Consider the following 22,645-nt stretch of genomic DNA (forward strand, 5'->3'; position numbering starts at 1 on the left):
TCAGGGGTTGGCAAACAGCCCATAGGCCCAATCTGGCCTGTCATCTATTTTCATACAGCCCATGAACTAAGAAGACTTTTCGGGTCAGGCGCGGTGGCTCACACCTTTAATCCCAGCACTCTGGGAGGCAGAGGTGGGCAGATCACCTGAGGTCAGGAGTTCGAGACCAGCCTGGCCAACATGATGACACCATGCCTCTACTAAAAATACAAAAATTAGCCGGCCGTGGTGGTGTGCACCTGTAGTCCCAGCTACTTGACAGGCTGAGGCAGGAGAATTGCTTGAACTCAGGAGGTGGAGGTTGCAGTGAGCCGAGATCACACCACTGCACTCCAGCCTGGGTGACAGAGGGAGACCCTGTCTCAAGAAAAAAAAAAAAAAGAAGACGACTTTTATCTTAATTTTGTCAGAGTCAGGGTCTCACTGCATTGCCCAGGCTGGAGTTCGGTGGTGCAGCCTCAAACTCCTGGGCTCAAGCCATCCTTCTGTCTTGGGCCTCCCAAAGGGCTGGGACTATATGTGACAGCCATGTGCCTGGCCGGTTTTCACATTTTTAAATAGTTGAAAAAATGCTTGCCAAAAAAAAAAAAAAAAGTCAAAAGAATAGTATTTCATGACAAGTGAAAATTACATGAAATTCAAATGTCAGTGTCCATAAATAAAATTTTATTGGCGCACAGCCATGCCCATTCATTTATGCTTGTCTGCAGAGCTGAGTAGCTGCAACAGAGACTGCGTGGACCGCAAAGCCTAAAATATTTACTCCTTGTCTTTTTACAGAAAAAGTTTGCCAACCTCTGCTCGCTCTCACTAGTTAAAAATTTTAGGATGGTGATTGGCTGCAAGCATCTCTAAGTAATCTGTTTATACCCAAATACAAAGTTTGCCAATGATTGAAAGTTTTGTGATAAGTTAGGGCAGGTTTGAGGCTGGCCATAAAAATGTGCTTTTTGGAGGAGGCAAGAAAGGGCTGGTGTTCCGGGGGATGGGGACACAGGGAGTTCATGCCCCATGCCCGGCACAGTGCCTGACACCCAGATGAGGGACTCAGAAATGTGTGGTCCAGCTCGGGTCTTGGCAGTTGTTAAGAAAATAGCTCGGAGGCCAGGCGCAATGGCTCACGCCTGTAACCCCTGCACTTTGGGAGGCTGAGGCAGGCCAATTGCTTGAGCTCTGGAGTTCAAGACCACCCTAGGCAACAGGGAGAAACCCCGTCTCTACAAAAAGTTAGATGGGTGCGGTGGTGTGCACCTGTAGTCCCAGCTACTTGGCGGGCTGAGGTAGGAGGATCGCTTGAGCCCAGGAGGCCGAGGCTGCAGTGAGCGAAGATCACGCCACTGCACTCCAGCCGGGGTGACTAAGTGAGACCCTGTCTCAAACAAAACAAACAAAACAGCCTGGAGATGACTCCAAACCCAAGCTCCTGACCCACTGTCGTCAAACCCTTATCGCTACTGGACTGTGACCGTGAGCGCCCGAGGCTGCTGGGGCAGGCTGTCATATGGCTGGCAAGCTCAAAGTTCTGCCACAGCCTCTCACTGTGGCCCTTTGGAAGGGGCAGTGCCTAGCTGGCCCAGGGTGGCTAACAGTTAGTGGTTAGTGCTTGGATATGTTACTTGGGTCCCACCCAGGGCATGACTGCACCTCCATGTAAAGGAATACGTTTGCAATTCTCTCTTTAGAGGTTCATCTACTACTCCTTTTCAGCACCCAGCAAATACACTAACACCCACATGACAGCCTCTAAGTGTCCCGGGAACTCCCGCTTTTTTATTTTTCTCTTCCAGGAGATTTTCCAGGGAGAGGTGGGGTCCCAAGTCTGGATTAGGGAAGGCGGATCAAGAAACTGCCCATCTGCGGGATGAGATCCATCCTTCCCTGGGCTCAGGAAGCCCCATCTTTATGTGTTTTCACAGGTCTCTCTTCTCTCTCTTATCGCATGAAGCTCCCCACCGCTCCTGCCACAGGCTTTAATAACCTCGAAGTTCTCACTGTGGGCGGCACAGACCAAATTTACAGAGCATAAAAATAGCCCCCGGACTTATCAGGCTGCTCTGAAAGCCCTTCCCACAGCGACTGGCTCACACGTCCTTCCCAAGTGGTTTAGGCTGCAGCAAGAGGGATTAAGATTAGCATGGGTGAAAATGTGACAGGCTCCTGGGGAAGGCAGGTGTGTGTCCTTCTCTGGGAACGTTGAGACCTGCACTGCTTCAGCCTCAGGACCCAACTCAAGGAAGGAGGGTCCCTTCCCTTCCGAGTGCTCCCACAGGTCTGCAGAGACCAACATTCTGGTCTCCAAAGGCAATGAGAGCCAGCGCCAAGGAAACCCAGACAGAGCACCTGGAACCAGCCCGACTTGCTCTCCATTCCATTTTTTAAATAAAAGTTTTTTTTTGTTTTTTTTTTAAGAGATGAGATCTCTCTATATTGCCCAGACTGGTCTTGAACCCTGGCCACATGCAATCCTACTGCCTCAGCCTCCTGAGTAGCTGGGATTACAGGCGTGTGGCATCACATCCAGCCCTCTAACTCCCATTTCTAAAATGAGCACCAGGATGAAGATCAGTGGACAGAAAACAGGGGCTACATCTAAATCTGCAACCCAGCAGGAGGGCGGGCCATTTTCACTCTTTTTGCAAAGATGCCCCCTTAACTTTCCAATTCCCCTGTAAGGAATGGGGCGCCGGAGGTGGGGATGGGCTCTGCTCAAAATACCCCTTCCCTAAGACCTGTTCCCAAAGAGTCTTAGGAACAAAGGCTGAGGCTTGTATTTCTTGAAAGGAAAATCCTGTTTCCAGCATCTCCTCTGAAATCCTCCTCCAGCTTCTTCTCAGCATTTACAGGATGTGACGTGAAGCCCTTTTCCAATAGCTACAGGCTCCCAGCTATAGCCCACGAAGTTGTTCTGGGTGCAGGCCAGAGGAAACCCTTTTTAAAATCATCCCCTCCCTCGGTGACTTCTGGGCCAGCCTTAGTCACTGGCACCTCCCTTTCTCCACACCAGGTTTCTCTAAGGAGCAGCCGGAGGCCGAGGTCCAGGGACCTATAGGGGAGGCTCTCACCACCCCATACCTGGCCACTGCCCTCCACTTCCGGCTCGGCCCAGGAGATCCCTGGCCATCTTTCAATGGCAGCTCTGTCAGGCAGGCACAATGACAGCTGCCCTCAGCTCCAGACCTGGAGTCTCCTGGATGCCCCCCCACACCCCCACGCCCAACCCACCCCCAGGCTCACACCTCTAGTCAGTCCCCCTGGGAACCTTCCTTTTCTCTCCTGGCCTCTGCAGCTGCCTGGCCCAGACCCCACCTTCTCGTGCATTCCAAGTGCAGCCGGAATGAGCTTTGCAAAATGCAAATCGCAGCCTGTCGCTCCCCTGCTCAGCACCCTCCTGGGGCCTCCCCAGTTCTCCTGGTAATCCCCAATCCCACCTGGTCTCCCAGGCCTGCAAGGTGGTCTCAGCCACCCACACCAGCCCAGACCTCACCGCCCCCTTCCTGCCTAGCTCCCTCCTGAGTCCCCACAGGCCTGTTCCGCCCGGAGTCCCCCTGAGACGTGGCCACTTGTTTCAATGTCCACCTTCTGGACACTCAATATTCCCCAATGACTGAGGTCCCTGCCCCCCTCCTTCGGGGGCACCACGCCTGTGCCAGTTCTCCCACGGCTCTGGCCTAAATCAGACCCTCCAAAGGAGAAGGAGGCTACTGCCTCCGTCTGCCTGTCCCTAAGTCTGGCAGTGGCATGCCCAGTGCACCCTCTTGTCTTCTGAAAACAGAGAGGCGTCTGCCCCAGCCCTTTCCCCACACCCTGTCTCCTGGAGAGCGGCTGTTCATGGAAAACAGCCTGGCAGGTGCGTGAATTCCACCCCAAGAGCCGAAAACACAACTTCTAGGTCTGTCCAGGATCGTGAGGCAGACAGACCCGAGTTGGAATCCCAGTTCCTACAAGTGACAGCTGACAGCCAAGTGACCTTGGGTCAAGTTTTTTTTTTTTTTAAGGGATAAGAGCATACACTAAAATGCACAGATCTTGTGTTTGGACGAACATATGCCCTTGTAAAATCCACCTCTCATCCACCCCAGAAGTTCCCTCTTCCAACTTCACAACTGGCCAAAGTTGCACCCAAGCCTTCTGGAAACAAACCTCGCACCTACACACACCCCTACACGTGCACACATGCTCCCTCTGATGTGTGCATGCGCGCGCGCGCACACACACACACACACACACACACACACACACACGCGCAGGCACCCCCTGGGCTCTGGTCCCCTGTACCATCTTCCTGTCAGTGCCTCCAACTCTAGGTCCCCTGTCAGGGGCAGCGCCTCCCACCCTGACGCCTGCTCTGGCTCATTTGGGGACTGGCCTAAGACGCACTGCCCACCTCTGAGTCCTTTCTCTGAGAACCAGGATTTAAAAGGAGGTGAGGGCACCAGATTCCACTCTTATCTTTGCCACTGACTGTGCAACTTCACACACTTTACAGTCACTTAAGCTCCACAGGCCCCTCCTCTTTGGCAAACATGACAACTGGCTGTGAAGATTCCTGCAGTACCAGGTCTCTCATCCCAACTCCCGGATCCAACCCTTCCTCCTCATCTATAACCTCCCAGGTGGCTCAGAGCTGCCTCCTGCTCCCCAGATCCTCAGGGCACCCCGACCCAAGGGAAACCATGATTCACTTCTCCCTGGCCTCCACCTCCCATTCTCACCCCTACAACCAACCAGCAGCCACAGCACCCTCTACAAAGTGCAAACCTGGCTCACCCACCCCCTCACACCCTCACCTTAAAGTCCATCAGCGCCCCCCATCTTGGCTCCAGAAGACCCCTGTTGCTGGTCCACAGATGCTGTCCGATGCAGCCTGACCTCCCCACACCACACTGGCCTCTCTCTGATCCAGCTAGGTCTGCCTCTCAGCTCCCCAAGCTCCCTGTGCCACAGGGCCTTTGCACACACAGTTCCCATCGCCTGGAACCTTCTCTCCCTGCTTTTCCGGTTTAACTCTTGGTCACTCTCTCGCCAGGCCTTGCCCCATGGGCCACAGAGGAAGGCCCCTGCAACTCCAGGGGCAGCTGAAGGACCCCTCTCCCTGTGAGCAGCACCCCCAGTTTCCAGTGGGACTCAGGGAGGCTCAGCACCTCGCCCAGGGTCCCACATCCCTGGCAGAACCAGGGTGAGTGGTTCATCCCTGCACAGCTCAAGACCCATCAGGGAAGCTCCATGGTCTCATCACCACACCACACCTGTTCCCGTCCTTCCTCTTTCTGGCCATCCTCCGTTTCCCAGCCATCTTTGCAGACATAGGGACATGGGGTCAAACAGGCTGGTGGGCCTCAGTGTGTCTGCCACAGGCCCCAGCAGCATGGGGAGGGTATACCCACCCCTTCATCCCCCGCTAGAGTTCCAGACACCTCTAGGCTCCATCCCGGTCACCCAGGTCTTTCACCTTAAACAATATTGGACACTGGGGCAGGAGCTCTGGCCTGTGCCTCAGCTCTGGGACAATGGCCAAGGTGCACACCTCTTTGTCAGCCACGGCAATGAACATATGAATAGCTTTGTAAGCCACAGCAATGAACATATAAATAGCTAACCTCACTTCACCACACATCCCCTCAGTGCCCCTCACAGCAACCTGCTAGGCAAGTGCTATGATTATCTCCACTTTATTTTATTTTGAGACAGAGTCTCATTCCGTTGCCAAGACTGGAGTACAGTGGCACAATCTTGGCTCAGCGCAACCTCCACCTCCCGAATTCAACGGATTCTCCTGCCTCAGCCTCCTGAGTAGCTGGGATTACAGATGTACGCCACCACGCCTGGCTAATTTTTGTATTTTTAGTAGAGACGGGGGTTTTACCATGTTGACCTGGCTGGTCTCGAACTCCTGACCTCAAGTGATCTGCCAGCCTCGGCCTCCCAAAGTGCTGGGATTACAGGCGTGAGCCGCCGGGCCTGACCGATTATCTCCATTTTAGAGATGGTGAAACTGAAGCATCCTCCCAGATGGCCCCCCAAATCCCTGCCTCCGTAGTCATGTCCCTGTGCTGTCCCCTCAAGACGGGGTTGATCTAGTGACTCACTTCTAACGAAGAGACACAGCAGGAAGGGCCCAGGAGATGCCAGCAGCCAGCAGCCGCAAGGCTGAAACAGAGCCTCCCTGGCTGAGCCACGAGGCAAGACTTCAGCCCCAGCTAATGCCTTGGCCTTGGCTGAAGCTCACGAGGCTTTGAGACCCCCAGCTAATTTGCACCCAGGTTCCTTTCCTGACCCAAAGAAATGGTGAGATAATAAATGCTTTCCAGTTTTTTTTTTTTTTTTTTTCTTCTGAGATGGAGTCTCACTGACTCTCACCCAGGTTGGCAGTGGCACAATCTCGGCTCACTGCAACCTCCGCCTCCTGGGTTCAAGAGATTCTCCTGCCTCAGCCTCCTGAGTAGCTGGGATTACAGATGTGCACCACCACACCCAGCTAATTTTTGTATTTTTAGCAGAGACAGGGTTTCACCATGTTGGCCAGGCTGGTCTTGAACTCCTGACCTCAAGTGATCTGACCACTTCAGCCTCCCAAAGTGCTGGGATTACAGGTGTGACCCACTGTGCCCTGCTAATTCTTTTATTTTTAGTAGAAACACAGTTTCACCATGTTGGCCAGGCTGGTCTTGAACTCCTGACCTCAGGTGATCTGCCCACTTTGGCCTCCCAAAGTGCTGGGATTACAGGCGTGAGCCACTGTGCCTAGCCTTGAATTTTCTTTTTTAAAAAGTCTTCCTCAACAGTTGTCTTAGAATGTTTCTAAGAGAATTATTCTAATTGTTATTTTTCATTTTATTATTTTTTAGAAACAGGGTCTCACTCTGTTGCCCAGGCTGGAGTGTAGCGGTGCGATCATAGCTCACTGCAGCCTCGAACTTGTGGCCTCAAGTATCCTCCCACCTCAGCCTCCCCAGCAGCTGAGACTATAGGTGTGCACCACCATGTCTGGCTATTGTTTTAAACTACTAAGTTTTGGGGTAATTTGTTACACAGCCAGAGACAATGAATACAGAGGCCTAGAGAGCTTGGGTGAGCTGCCCAGTCACCCAGCTATGAATCCAGAATGGTCCAACCCCAAACCTGTGCTCACCCCTACCCAGCTCAGCCCCCTCTTCTGGGCATCAGCTCAAAGGGCCATTCTGGGCAACGAGTACCACGAGATGTTACACAAGACAAGGGTGCCTGCCACTGGGCTGGTTCAGGGGAAAACGCCCACCTGTTGTCGAAGAAGGCACGAACAATTTTGGATCGGATGGGGTTGAGCTCCAGGTCCGGGACATTGTTGAAGTTCTCCTTGCTGGTTTCCAAGAAGGAGAGATACCGGGAAAAGAGTAAGGAAAGACAGCAGATGTCAGCTGGCATTTTCATCCTGTATCAAGCTGTATTTTGGATCCCCAACAGGTCCCCACAAGAATAGTTCAGAGTTAGGAGACAGAACTGGAATACGCTTCACTTATCTGCCCCTTCCTCTAACCTTTAGACTGGGCAAGGGCAGGGAGGATTTGGAGGCTCAAGATACTTTTCCTTTTTGAGATAGAGTCTCACTGTCACCCAGGCTGGAGTACAGTGGTGCGATCATAGGTTGCTGCAGCCTCCACCTACTGGGCTCAGGCAATCCCTTGCCTCAGCCTCCCAAGTAGCTGGGACGACAGGTTCACGTCGCCATGCCTAGCTAATTTTTAAAATTTTTTGTAGAGACAAGGTGTTGACATGTTGCCCCGGCTGGTCTTGAACTCCTGGGCTCAAGTGATCCTCCTGCCTCAGCCTCCCAAAGTGCTGGAGTTACAGGTGTGAGCCACTGGCCCAGCCTTGAGATACTTTTGAGAATCCAAGAGGTGGACTGGACATTCATCTCCAAACAAATGCAGAGATGTGGGATTTGTGTCCATTCTGGGGATTCAGAGACTGCCTGAAGCCCATCCTCAAATCCCTAGGTCAGTATTTAGAGCAGTGGAGTGCTGGCTTGGAGCTCTGGAAAACAGTCTGGCAGGTCCTCAAAGGTTAAACACAGAGTTAATAGACGACCCAGCAATTCCACTCCTAGGGATATGCCCAAGAGAAATAAAAACCTGTGCGTGAATTTCACAGCAGCATTGCTCACCCATAAAGCAGAAACAACCCAAACATCTGTCAACTCATAATTGGAGAAATAAAATGTGGTCCATGCAATGGAGTTTTTTTGTTTGTTTTTTGAGATGGAGTCTCGCTCTGCCGCCCAGGCTGGAGTGCAATGGTGCAATCTCGGCTCACTGCAACCACAATGGAGTATTTTTTAGCCATAAAAAGGAACCAAGTACTAACACATGCTACAACACAAATGAATCTAAAAAACATGATGTTAAGTGAGGCTGGGCGCCGTAGCTCGCACCTGTAATTCCAGCACTGTGGGAGGCCGAGGTAGGCGGATCACTTGAGGTCAGGAGTTCAAGACCAGCCTGGCCAACATGGTGAAACCCCATCTCTACTAAAATACAAAAATTAGCCGGGTGTGGTGGCACACATCTGTAATCCCAGCTACTTGGGAACCTCTGGCACAGGAGTTGCCTGAATCCGGGAGGTGGAGGTTGCAGTGAGCCCAGATCTCACCATTGTACTACAGCCTGGTAGACTGTAGTCTCAAAAAACTTTTGAATTTTGAGACTCCGTCTCAAAATACAAACAAAAAAAAACCATTATGCTAAGTGAAAGAAGCCAATTCACAGATGACCACATATTACATAATCTGGAATAGGTAAATACACAGCGGTAGAAAGGAGATTGGTGGTTGTCAGGGGGTTGGGGAAAGGGGAATGTGGCATGCCAGCTGAGGGTACAGCTTTCTTTTGGGAGTGATGAATATGTTCTAATATTGACTATAGTGCTGGATGCAGAACTCTGTACATACAACAAATGTCACTGAATTGCACATTTTAATGGTTGAGTTGTATTATGTGAATTACATTTCAGTAAAGCTGTTAAAAAAAAAAAAAAAAAAAAAGCCAGCCAGGTATGATGGCATGCGCCTGTAGTCCCAGCTAGCAATCAATGCAGGAGGCTGAGGCAAGAGGACTGTTTAAGCCCAGGAGTTCAAAGTTACAGTGAGCTATGATGGTGCCACTGCACTGCAGCCTGGGTGATACAGTGAGACTTCAATCTCTTAAAAAAAAAAAAAAAGGCAAAAAAAGCTTGGCTTGGGACAGGGGAGGGTGAATTTCACAGGAGAACACCCTGTAGCTGGCACAGGTATTGCTGAGTCCTAGAGGCTGCAGGTTTGCAGGCAGGGGCGTCAGCCACTCCCTCACCTGCCTGCCCTCCTCCCCTGCCCTTCACAGAAGGCCATCCTGGGTTCTCTCAATCTGCTTCCTGCTCACCTTTTCCTTCTGCTCCATGGGCCTCCACGGGCAGTGTCTTGGGAACGACCCAGCGCACAGGCTGGTGATCCTAGGGAAAAAGGTGTCAGGCCCAGGTAGGGAAGGCGGAGGGTATCAGCCCACTGAAAATGAGGACGTCCGGGTGAGAAGTGATGACGGGACAGTCATTGGGAGTGGGATTCAACACTGGGACAGACAGATGCTGGAGAGGAGGAGGCAAAACAGACGCAGGGGATTCTACGCTGTTTGGGTTGGAAGATTTCATGAACGCCTCGTGGCCCCTGTGCTGCCCCGCCTTACACATTGGAGGGGTGGGGATGGAGGCATGGAGAGGCACAGCAGGACCTGGCCCCGATTCCCGGGTCCCTCTGTGTCCCTGGCATGGCCTCCTGTCCCTCCCACCCAGGCCTTTCAGCTGGGCTCACTCATGGCCTCTGGCCAAACTCAGTAGCCGTGTCAGGGCAGACCCATGTTTTAGATTCCCAGGAACCCAGTTCCAAAGGAGGCAGACTCGGGACAGCTGGCCCAGAGAGATGGGATGTCATTTGGCCATGAAAAAAAATAAGATTATTTTTTGGCCATAAAAAGGAACAAGGTTTTTTGTTTTGGTTTTTTTGAGACAGAGTTTCACTCTATTGCCCAGGCTGGAGCACGGTGGTGCGATCTCGGCTCAATCTCCATGGGCCTGCTCCATGGTGGATCTCGGCTGCAACTTTCACCTCCCAGGTTCAAGTGATTCTCCTGCCTCAGCCTCCCGAGTAGCTGGGATTACAGGCGTGTGCCACCACGCCCAGCTAACTTCTGTATTTTTAGTAGAGGTGCGGTTTCACCAGTTGGCCAGGCTGGTCTCAAACTCCTGACCTCAGGAAATCCACCCACCTCGGCCTCCCAAAGTGCTGGGATTACAGGTGTGAGCCATTGCACCTGTCCAGGAACGAGATTCTCATCCATGCCACAGCACGGATGTACCTGGAAGACATGATGCTCAGTGGAAGAAGCCAGACACAAATGGTGTACGATGCCATTTATAGGAAACATCCAGAAAAGAAAAATGCAGGGAGACAAAGTGGAGAGATGCAGTTTCCAGGGGCTGGGGACAGGGTGATGGCTAATGGGTGCGAAGCTTCTTTCTGAGGTGTTCTAAAATGGACTGTACACTTTCAATGGGCGAATTTTATAATATGTGAATTACAGCTCCATAAAGCTGTTAAAATTTTCTAATAAGTCTTTAAAAAAACAAAAAAGAACCACTGTGCTACTGCACTATGACTCCATTTATGTAAAGAACAGAAAGTGACAACACGAACCTCTGCAGTCGGGGTGATAAACCGCCCCAGAGTTCGGGGTGACTGAGAGGGAATATGGGGGCCTTTTGGGAGCCGGGAACATTCTGTTGCATGTTCCGTCTGTGAAAGTCCCTCTGTGTGTGACACACGCTTTTCTGTATGCAGGTCACACCCTCACTGCTCGCAGACAGCTGGATGCCCTGCCCTTTTTCCTCATTAGTGGGAGGCGACCACAGGAGGGGACAGAATAGAGAGACCAGAGCCCTGAATGAGTCAAGGTTACCAGGGAGATGATCTACGAAATCACGATCAGATGACAATGACAGCTACAGCTCACAACCACGCAAGCGACTTGGCCGCAGCCATCTCGCTTCCCAGTGACCCCACAAGGGCTCCTATTATCCCCAACGCTTGAGGCTCAGCACAGACAGGTTCAGCGACCTGCCCCAGCTCACCCAGTGAGGGCGTGGAAGAGTCAGCTTGGAAGCCAGGTAGCGTACAGCCATGCTCTCACCAGACACCTGCTGCCCGACTCTCCCTGGCCATCTGAACAGAATCCATTTTCCAAGGCCCAGATCCCTGAGAAAGGGACCACATGGAGCTCCAGAGGGAATCTGGGAGAACAGAGAAGCCACTGGCTGCTATGCTGCTAGCCAAACCCTCTCTGACTTTCACTGGCTGTTGCTAATCCTTCCTGTCAGTTTTCTCGTCTGTGAGGAGGGCATACTGATACTGACGGAGGATAAAGGGTACAGCCTCTGGAATCACACTTGGGCTCTACCCTGCTCTGCTACCTGGGTCAAATGGTGTTGCCTCACCCAGCCTCCGTCTGCTCCTTTGCAAACAGGAACCTCACAGGGTTGCTGTACAGTTTAGAGGAGATAAAGTCCGCAACATGTTCAGCACAGTGTCTGGAGAACTGGGAGTGCACCACAGATGGCAGCTTGCAGGATGGGGACCCTGTGATGTCCACAGCACCCCATCCTCAACGCCTTACACTGCTGGGCTTGGCAAGGTGATCAATAAATGGTTTGCTGAGTGAATAATGAAGGTGGCTGCAGGCAGGGCTTGCCTCTTTGTCTGGTCCATCCTGAGGCACTGCCCTTCCCCAGGTGCCTTCCCCAGGGCCCAGGTGTCCAGACCCTGGAAGGAGAGCAGACCCCAATGTCCCAGGAGAGAGGGAGGAGAGGTAAGGGAGAAACCACCTAGAAGAGCCTGACCCATGTGCCTGAAGAAGAAATTAACTCAACACAAGAGGACTGTCCCCATCCAGCAGCAACAAGACATGCTTGACTTGCTGGGAACTGAGCTAGGGACACAGTGTCCCCAGGTGCTGGCTTCACAACCCCCAGTGGGCGTGTAAATGGCTCTGAAGCCCGCTGCCTCTGCTCTCTCTCTCTCTCTCCATAGGCACCTGCTACACCCACACCTGACTCTCACCTCCCCCTCACCACTGGTGCCTGACTCTTGGAGCCTCAGTTTCCTCATCTGTGAGATGGGTGCAGACCTAATCCTTCCCATATCAAAGGGGATGGTTCAGGGTCAAACACAAGATGGGGAGAGGGGTGCTGGCCCAGGCTCTGCCCCTTACCAGGCACATGGTTTTGAGTAATCACAGCACACCTCCAAGCCGTGATTTCTCTCTCATCTGTAAAATGGGGATCACAGGAATATCCAGGTAACATGATGGGGCTAATGAGATGATCAAATGAGATAAATCCACATAAGATGTTGAGCAGACTACCTGACACAGGGTGAGCTCTTCATTTTAAAATAATAACAGTAATAATGGCGGCAGCAGCAGCAGTAACAGTAATCGCTGCAGCAGTATTAATAGTAGTAATAATAATAATGTAACAGCAGCTAACCTATGTACCCTCAAAATGGAATGAACTATTTTAAGAGCTTTACATTATTACATAGGGCTCACAACAACCCTATAAAGTAGGTATTTATGCCCACTTTATTTTCTTAGTTTATTTTATTTTTTGAGACAGAGTCTCACTCTGCCACCCAGGCTGGAGCGCAGTGGCGTGATCTCTGCTCACTGCAACCTCTGCCTCCTGGGTTCAAGTGATTCTTGTGCCTCAGCCACTGGAGTTGCTGGGATTACAGGTGTGCGCCACCATGCCCAGCTAATTTTTGTATTTTTAGTAAAGACGGGGTTTCACCATGTTGGCCAGGCTGGTCTCGAACTCCTGACCTCAGGTGATCTGCCCTCCTCAGCCTCCCAAAGTGCTGGGATTACAGGTGTAAGCTACTGCACCCGGCCTGTGCCCATTTTAAAGATGAAGAAACTGAGGCAGAGAGATGAAGCCACTTCTCATTGTTAAGAATGATACTGGCGGACCCAGGCAGTGGCATGGTGGTGCCTGGCCTTCAGGGACTTTCCCTAAAACCTGCCAATGTCCGTTTTCAACAAGGAGAGTGCCGGCCTTGAGTCCAGTGCTTAGGACGGGCTAACCTTTTCATTTCATCAGTTTCATGCTCCATCAATACTCGTGTCAGTTTTGTTTTCCTTCCTCCCCAGGTCCTCGCCAGGCTGGATGAACCGGCTCGGCTAAAGGTGTCACAGTCCAGGCTGCAGCCATGGGAACGGGCTCTGCCTCACCTCAGAGCCCAGGGCTGATGGCAGGTCACTGCCCTCAGCCAGAGCCGATTCTCAGTGGCCAGTGGTGCTGCCCCAGTGACCATCAGGGTAGAGGGGATTGCCCAGTAGGGCTCCAGGGCCACACACCTTCCAGGCCTCCTGCGGGACAGCTTGAGCCCTCGGGGCTTCAGAATGTCCCCCTGGAGTCATGAAGGGCTCTCGCGACATCAAGCTGTGCTAAGCACTGCAACAATCACCCCACATAATCATGAGTGGCAACAGTGATGATCCTATTTTACAGACCAGAACACAAGGCCCAGAGAGGCAAGGAGACTAAGCCCCAGTCACACAGCTAGAGTTGGCGCGGAACTCCAGCTCTGTCTCCAGGCTGGCTCGAACCATCTTGCGCTTCCTCACTCTCACCACTTCCTTCCTTCCGGTTGTGCATTTTTACCTTAAACAGAGAAAGAGTGAGGCAACTGCTCTCACCCAGCACCCAGCCCCCAGCCCGAGAGGCCCCATCTGGGACCCAGGAAGAGGGCAGGACAAGCATCAGGCTGACAAGAAGGGAAGGACCAGGCTCAAAAAACCGCCGAGGACTGTGCCAGGCTCTTCCTCAAGCCTCGTGGTGTGGGTTGGTTTCCGGCGGCTTTCGGGGCCCAGCTCAGTTGCAAAGTTCTCTCTAGGGGTATTGAGCGTGGAGCTGCCCAACCCCCACCAACCACTGCAAGGCTAACCGACCTCCAAGGTGAGGGTGCAGCCAGGCCCCAGATTCTCAGGCTGGAACTTCCACCGCTCCAGGGCTCCCCGCACTGAGGGAGGCCACTTTGCCGGGCTGCCTGCCCAATGTCCCTCGGAGTTCCCCTTCCTGCACTGCCTGCCCAGTGCCCCTCTGATTCCCCTTCCTGCACTCACTGTTCAGCATTTGGTGTCCCCCACAGTGGGGAAGCTGAGGCCCCATGGGGACTCTTGAAGGCAGAGACTGCGTGTCGCTCAGCACGTGTCTTCCCAGTAGCCAAGATACTCAAAGTGTGGTTTCTGGGCCAGCAGCATCTGCATCACCTGGAGCTTATTAGAGATGCACCATCTCTCCCTACTCCAGACCTACTGAATCAGAACCTGCATTAATACGGTGGTGCATTCATGGCTCACTGCAGCCTTGAACTCCTGGGCTCAAGTGATCCTCCTCAGCCTCCTGAGCAGCTGGGACTGCAGGTGTGCACTATCACACTCAATTTATTTTTGGTAAAGACAGGGTCTCACTATATTGCCCAGGCTAGTCCTGAACTCCTGGGCTCAAGTGATCCTCCCTCCTTGGCCTCCCAAAGTGCTGGGATTACAGAACCTGCATTTTAACGCAGTCCCCAGGGCATTCACGTGCACGTGAATGCATGAGAACTGCTGGCCTCTTAATCTCTCAATGTTTCAAAGCACCTGGAATTGCCCAAATGTACCAGGAAATTCTCCTATCCACATTTTTGCACAGAAGATTCTGGCAAGAAAGGCCTGGTCCTTTTTGCTCCTGGCAAATGCTTCTTTGAAAAGCTGGACAACATCGCCAAGACCATTCCCCCGGGCACACACCTTCTCATCCCTGTCCCTGCCCCATGTCAGTCCCCCACTTTCCCTGACACCTGGCATTGACTTCTTACAGTGAAAGTAACTCAGTGACAAGTATTCGAGCCCCTTCGAGGAGCCAGGCACTGTTCTAGGTGCCAGCTGCAGAGGTAAAGACAGACATGATCCCTTATGGGGAATCTAGGAGAGCACAAAAGAGATGGGAAAGAGTATCTCAGGGAGTGATGAGTACTTTGCAGAGAAATTCAGCAGAGAAAGGGAAGGGGACTGCAGGAGGCTGGTACAAGTTTAAATGAGGCTGACCACAGAAAGGCCACAGGGAAAAAAGTGACATTTGAGCAGAGACCTGAAGGAGGGGAGGTTCTCGACTCCCATGTGTCCAGCTGGTGGGGAGGGTGGGTGGAGGCCAGGGATGCTGCTCAGCACCCCACAGTACCCAGGACAACCCCCAGCGAAGAATCATCCAGCCCCAGAGCCCAAGCTCAAAAACCCTGCTCTAGGGGAAAAGCATTCTAAGAAGAAGGAACAGCATGAGCTAGAGCCCTAGGGTGGGGAACAGAAAGAATGTTCATGTAACTTGGGCAAAAATAATTGGGGAGATGGGTGTAGCAGGGGCCCAACCGTACAGGGGCCAGAAGGACACTGAGAGGCCTCAGCGGTGGCTCTGACTCCCAATGGGTGAGACAGAACATCTTCAGCAGAGAAGAGACATTCTCATAGGACCCTCCCACATGGTACTGTGAGCCTGGATGGTGGACGGGCAGTGAAGACAGACACAGGGGGACCAGGGAGGAGGCTGTTGGGGCAGCCCAGGCCAGAGACCATGGCAGCTGGATGAGGGCAGGGGTTGGGGGAGCAGAGGAAGAAGGGGAGAGAAGTAGCAAATCCCGGGCTTGTTGGGAGGTAGAAATGGCAGCGTTTGCTGATGAACTGGAAGCAGGGCTGAGAAAAAGGGAGGAATCAAAGGTGACCACTGCAGGGAACTGTGAGGCTGCTGTTCACCGCAGAGGAACGGGGGGCCTCTGGGAGGGAAGAGGGGGTGCTTGCTTTGAAAGGGGCATGTTAAGTGGCATGTCTTTTGGATATTAAGTGGATGGGCAGTTGCTACCTGAGTCAGGAGCTCAGGGGAGAGGTCCTGGGAGGACATACAGATGTAGGAGCTGGCCGGGCACAGTGGCTCACATCTATAATTTCAGCACTTTGGGAGGCTGAGGTGTGTGGACTGCTTGAGCCCAGGAGTTCAAGACCAGCCTGGGCAACATGGCAAGACCCCATCTCTACAAAAAATACAAAAATTAGCTGGGCATGGTGGTACATGCTTGTAAGTTCCAGGAGGCTGAGATAGGAGGATCGCTTGAGCCTGGGTGGTTGAGGCTGCAGTGAGCCGAGATCGAACCACCACACTTCAGCTTGGGCAACTGAGCAAAACAGCAACAAAAAAGTAGGAGCTAACGTACAGCTGGTGTTTCAGGCCACATCTGTGCATTTTATTTCAAGGACAAAAGGAAGCCCAAGTCATCACTAGGGCAAAGGCAAACCCTCTGTGATCTGCCCCCAACTCTCCGATTCTCCTCATGTGCTGGGCCCTCTGCCTGGAGCTCCCCTCCCTCTTCTCTTCACACACCGGCTCCTTCTCTCCTGGTCTTATCCCAGATGTGGCCTCCTCAGTGGCACCTTCCGTGACCACCTACCCCAAGGACCCTCTCCTCCCCTCTCCTCCCTAGGGTTCCAGGGGATGGCTGTCTGCCCTGTTTCCTTCCTTTAGCGTGTGTGTGTGTGTGTGTGGTGTGTGTGTGTGTGTGTGTCTGTGTGTCTGTGTGGCAGGGCTTCACTCTATCACCCAGGCTGGAGTACAGCGGTGCGATTTCGGCTCACTGCAGCCTCCACCTCCTGGGTTCAAGAGATGTTCTTGCCTCAGCCTTCTGAGTAGCTGGGACTACAGGCGCCCGCCACCACGAATGGCTAAATTTTTTTTTTTTTTTTTTTGAGATGGAGTCTCACTCTGTTGCCCATGTTGGAGTGCAGTGGCATGATCTCAGCTCACTGCAAGCTCCGCCCCCGGGTTCATGCTATTCTCCTGCCTCAGCCTTCCGAGTAACTGGGACTACAGGTGCCCGCCACCACGCCCGGCTAATTTTTTGTATTTTTAGTAGAGATTCACCATGTTAGCCAGGATGGTCTCGATCTCCTGACCTCATGATCTGCCTGCCTCAGCCTCCCAAAGTGCTGGGATTACAGGCATGAGCCACCGCGCCCGGCCTAACTTTTGTATTTTTAATAGAGATGGGATTTCACCATATTGACCAGGCTGGTCTGGAACTCCTGACCGCAAGTGATCTGCCCACCCCAGCCCCCCAAAGTGCTGGGATTTCAGGCATGAGCCACTGTGCCCAGCCAACCTTAGTATATTTCTCGTGTTATAGCATGAACTGGCTGATGTGCTAGTTTTCTCTCCGATTACCCCTCACGCACGTAAGCCTCAGAATAGAAGCGCCCCAGGAGGGGAAGGGGAGCCTCCCCTTCTCAACCCTGCAGGATCATCAGCTCTAAAACCCATCACGGAAGGCCCTGGACATTTGCAGGCTTGTAAGCAAGAACCATGTCAGTATCAACCATCCTGGGAAAAAAATCTCTATAAAAGCTTTATATGTGAGTACCTGCTAATAAAACTAAGACCGTTTAGAAAGCTGCCTTTTGCCTCAGGAACGCCTCCGCACCTTTTCACACCAAACTACCCCCTTGGTGGCTCTCCTCACGTCTGCCTTAACGCTCTCACCTAAGCAGATGTGCAAGTCCAGCTGCCTCATGCCCGCTGTCTTTTCTGGGCATCTTTACAGCTACCGTAGCAGGTTTTCCTCTTTAAGTGAATGTGCATCATCCTAGCTGAGGCTTTTAAAGGGAGGCCTCCCTGCCTCTTGGAATATATTAAATTCTGATGGTGGAACAGCCTGCTGAGCTAGGTAGGGCCTCAGCAGCTTCCTTATGAGTATAGTATTTCTAAAAAAAAGCTGTTGAGGCCAAGCATGGTGTCTCATGCCTGTAATCCTAGCACTTTGGAAGGCTGAGGCAGGAGTATTGCTTGAACCAGGAGTCCGAGACCAGCCTAGGCAACCTAGCAAGACTCGCATCTCTATGAGAAAAACAAAATTTTTTTTTAATTAGCTGGATGTGGTGGTGCATACCTGTGGTCCCAGCTGCAGCTCAGGAGGCTGAGGCAGGATGATCGCTTGAGCCCAGGAGTTGGAGTCTGCAGTAAACCACGATTGCACCACTGCACCCTAGTCTGGACAACAGAACAAGATCTTGCTCCCATCCCCTCAAAAAGTGGTCATATCATAGACAGGTTAAAAGCAAAGCAAAGTGACTGGGTTAAAAGGGGATTTAATTCTGGTGAAGAGCAATATCACTGCAGTGGTTTGAGGCTACACCTCTTGCACCAGCCAGCTTTACTTTTGAACTGAGGCCCTACTGTGTAATTTTAACCTCTTCAGCCTCGGTTGCTTAATCTGCAAAACGGGGATATTAATGTCAACCTCAGAGGGTTCCTGAGACCATGTGAGCGTTGAGCCCAGTGCCTGGCACACGTTAGCACTCTGCTGATGGCAGCTGGGCTCCCGTTTCTGCTCACAACCCTGTGCTTTTTTTTTCTTTTTGAGAGAGTCTCGCTTCATCACCTAGGCTGGAGTGCAGTGGCGAGACAAGTTACTGCAGCCTCATCCTCCCAGGCTCAAATAATCCTCCCACCTCAGTCTCCCGAGTAGCTAGGACCACAGGTGCATGCCACTATGCCCGGCTCATTTTTAAATTATTTTTGTAGAGACAGAGTCTCACTATGTTGCCCAGGCTGGTCCCGAACTCCTGGATTCAAGCAATCCTTCCACCTCGGCCTCCCAAAGTGCTGAGATTTTACGTGTGAGCTACCACACTGGGCCAACTCTGTGGTAACTTAAAAAAATGACAGAGCAGTGGTAAGAACACTGCTGAGGGGCTGGGTGTGGTGGCTCACACCTGTAATCCCGGCACTTTGGGAGGCTGAGGCGGGCAGATCATCTGAGGTCAGGAGTTCCAGACCAGCCTGGCCAACATGGTGAAACCTTGTCTCTACTAAAAATACAAAAATTAGCCAGGTGTGGTGGTGGGTGCCATAATCCCAGCTACCTGGGAGGCTGAGGAAAGACAATCACTTGAACCTGGGAGGGGGAGGTTGCAGTGAGCCAAGACTGCGCCACAGCACTCCAGCCTGGCTGACAGAGTGAGATTCTGTCTCAAAGGAAAAAACAAAAGGAACACTGCTCAAGGAAGAAAAACAGGACCTGGAGTTAGGACACTTTGCTGACGCCCCGCTGTCTGGGCTATCAGGACATGGGGCTGCACGTTGATGGCATTCGACATGGAGCATGGAGTCCCTTTTTTTCTCTTCCCTGTGTACGTCTGTGGTTGCATTTACCTCCGGAATTACTCCACATTCAATGGCTTGATGAATCTAAAAATATTTTTTGTAACGTGGCTTTATCTAATCATACCTCCTAATGGCCTGCACCATTACGTCTGAAGTATTCCATAGCGTCTATTTCTGGCATTTATAAGCCTGCCAGCATGCTATCAGGAAATTAAAAATTGCTGTTTAAAACGTTTACCAGTTCAGGGGCCCAAAAAGAGAAAGAAAAAGTGCAAGAAGCCATTTCTGTATTTTCTTCATTATTTAAAATTCTGACCTTTTAACAGGTTTACCTGTGGAGGTCTCCTCTGCTAGATGGAAAATTTCTGAGGACAGGGGAAGAGCCCCCCGCATGGTAGGTGGCTAATGAATGTGTTAGAATTAGATAGACATTCCTTTTTTATTTTTCTATTCAGGCATTTTGCCGAGAGGCCACAGAAATTCAGTGCTTTGTGGTCTGGATGAATTCAGGTCTTGAGGATCCTGAAGCATATACAATTTGGGGGTGCCCTCTTTTAAAAAGGGAACATAACAAAATGAATTTTTTTTTTTTTTGAGACAGAGTCTCACTCTGTCGCCCAGGCTGGGGTGCAGTGGCACGATCTCAGCTCATTGCGACCTCCCCCTCCCAGGTTCAAGCGATTCTCCTGCTCAGCCTCCCGAGTAGCTGGGATTACAAGCACACACCACCACGCCCAATGGATTTTCGTATTTTTAGTAGAGACAGGGTTTCACCATGTTGGCCAGGCTGGTCTGGAACTCCTGACCTCAAGTGATCCACCAGCCTCAGCCTCCCAAAGTGCTGGGATTACAGAGCGAGCCACCGCGCCCAGCCAACAATACGAATGTCTAAAAAATCAGGTACTGGGCTGTGTAAAGAACCCACGCAAAAGTAAGGCCTTTAAGTGGGACTTTCAATGCCACAAGACAAACTCTCCCCTAGATGTCCTGAGATGACTTCTGGAAAGAGATGGGACCAGGCCCAACACAGATAAGAAATGGTGGCTTAAAAATAAAATCAATTTTGGTCCATCAATTGCCTCATGAGAGTTTGTAAAACTATATTCAATTTGTCAAGCCACACATTTAGAAATCCAATTCTTTAAACTTTTAAGTGCAACTTACAAATCTTATTCATCTGCATCTAAAGCCTGTGGTTCTGAATGATCATTTTTAAGGGGACTTTTGCATTCAAGGTCTTCACGAGCCTCCTGTGGGATCCTCATAAGCACGTGGGTCCTTCGCTGTCTGAGCAGGAGGGGGCAAAGGAGGTGGCACCCTCTCCCCCATTGCAGATTGTAGTGGGGTGCCAGGGGCCTTCACTAGGAACCCCAATCAACGCCATTTCCATGTGGGGGAATGTCCCCAGAAAGAAAAGGAATTTTGTCCATGCTCTGAAAACTCAGCACAGCCCAGGGCCTGCTGGACAGCTTCCAAGATGTGCCAGGGATCTGAGAGGTTGAAGACCGGGCCTGGGATCACTTAGAAAACCCCTGGCAGAGAGGGGACAGCACTGGGGCCCAGTTCCCAAGCCAGGGCTGCTCAGGGGAAGATGGGCAGGAAAAGGCCAGGGGAACCTTGAAAAGCTACCTCATCTCCCTTCTCTAGGCCCTGGAGGGTGGATTAGGATTAGGCAAAGCAGTTCTGGGAGGCTGGAAGGAGGCCCTTCCTGTAGGCCTGTTTGCATAAGAAGCTGTGGTCAGTCACCTCCTTCCTGCAGGCTGGGCTGGGGCTGTCACTATGTGCAGCTGACACGAACCTCGAAGCCGACTCTGAAGCTCTGAGACCAGGGTGGTGGTGACGGGAATTATGAACGCACCTCCCCCACCCCCAATAGCAGGGCAGGGAGACTGAGGTCCTCAGAGATCACTTGCAAATCAAGGCAATGCCCCTGGCTTCCTGCAGCAGAATCTTGGCACTGGGTTCAAACCCCAGCTCCTCCACTTATGAGCTGTGTGACTCAGGGCCAGGTACATGGCATCTCTCTCTAGCCTTACTTTCCCATCTGTAAAACGGGGAGAGTGAGCATCCCTACCTCTACTTCCTACCGGGTTCTGTAGGACTGAAGTCAGCCTGGGCGACGTGGTAAGACCTCATCTCTACAAAAATACAAAAAATGAGCCAGGTGTGGTGGCACACACCTGTAGTCCCAGCTACTCAGGAGGCTGAAGCAGGAGGAGCACTTGAGCCTGGGAGGTCAAGGCTGCAGTGAGCCAAGATCGCACCACTGCACATCAGCCTGAGCAACACACGAGACTCTGTCAAAAAATAAAAAAAAGATTGAAGTAACACACTCCTGCTGTGTAGCACATAAAACACGTTCAAATAATAAGAGCTTACACTTGTGAGCTGTTTCTATGTGCCAAGACTCCTGCTGAATTCTTTCACCTGGATTACGTCAACCTAACAAGGAAGTACTATTAATGACAACAGGCCTCACGTAGGCCATGCTTCCTGTGCTGGAAAGAACTCTGTTAGTCATCATATTCACTCCTCATTCCTTTGTTCTTTCATTCATTCATTTATTCATTCATCCCTTCACTTGTTCATTTGAGCACTCTCACAGCACCTACTGTGTTACAGGCCCTGGACTCAGCACTTTGGCCAAGGAAAAAGGCGATCAGTTCCTGCCCCCCAAGAAGCCACAGTCTGCTGGCGTAAGGGGATGTGGGGGCAGTTATAATTCTGTGCTGGGAATGTTGGGATGGGGCACCCTGGGGTAAGGGGATGAGGGGCAGTTATAATTCTGTGCTGTGAGTGTTGGGATGGGGCACCCCCAGGAGGAGGCTGTGGGGCTTCAGGGGGCAGGAGACGTGCCTTGGAAGATGTGGTCCACACTGAGGCCTCAGCAAAGCAGAAGCCAACATCTACACACCTGTGTGAGTCCCACATAAAGAACACAAAGATGACCTTGATGACACTGGGTAGCCACAGAGGGCTGTTGGGCAGAGGCTGTTCACTGGCTCCTTTGAATGACCCTGCCAGGCAGGCACACTGAGGGCTTGTGCAAGGGTGCTACATATGAGGTCCTGGGGATGGGTGTGCAGGAGAGGGGCAAACAAGGTTTGGGGTGGCAGGGCAGGACCAACGGCTCACATTTCTAAGCTGAGCCTGGGCAGGTGAGGCCTGGGAGGTAGGAGCCCGGTGCCATCAGCACAGAGTGGCCACGCCAGCTCAGCTCCTGCAGGAGGAGGACGCTCCACCTACTCAACCATGGAGGACCTACTGTGTGCTGTCCATGGTGCTGGGCAACGGAGGCACTTGTTAGAAATGCAGAGTCTCAGGCCCCACCCCAGAACTGCAGAAGCAAAACCTGCATGGCAGCAAGATTCCCAGGTGATTCGAGCACACTCAAGTTGGAAAA

At 51.9% G+C, this 22,645-nt stretch overlaps 1 protein-coding gene across 1 annotated transcript in view; it reads right to left on the minus strand.

Moving 5' to 3' along the window:
- The window catches only part of TESC (tescalcin), a 61,242-nt gene that overhangs the window by 10,594 nt on the left and 28,003 nt on the right, over nt 1-22,645 (minus strand). Inside the window, exon 3 of the mRNA XM_003274439.3 lies at nt 7,256-7,336. Coding sequence (XP_003274487.1) covers nt 7,256-7,336 — 81 coding nt within the window. The remainder of the gene's footprint in view (nt 1-7,255; nt 7,337-22,645) is intronic.

Source organism: Nomascus leucogenys, chromosome 10, assembly GCF_006542625.1.
Source record: "Nomascus leucogenys isolate Asia chromosome 10, Asia_NLE_v1, whole genome shotgun sequence".
Lineage (NCBI taxonomy): Eukaryota > Metazoa > Chordata > Mammalia > Primates > Hylobatidae > Nomascus > Nomascus leucogenys.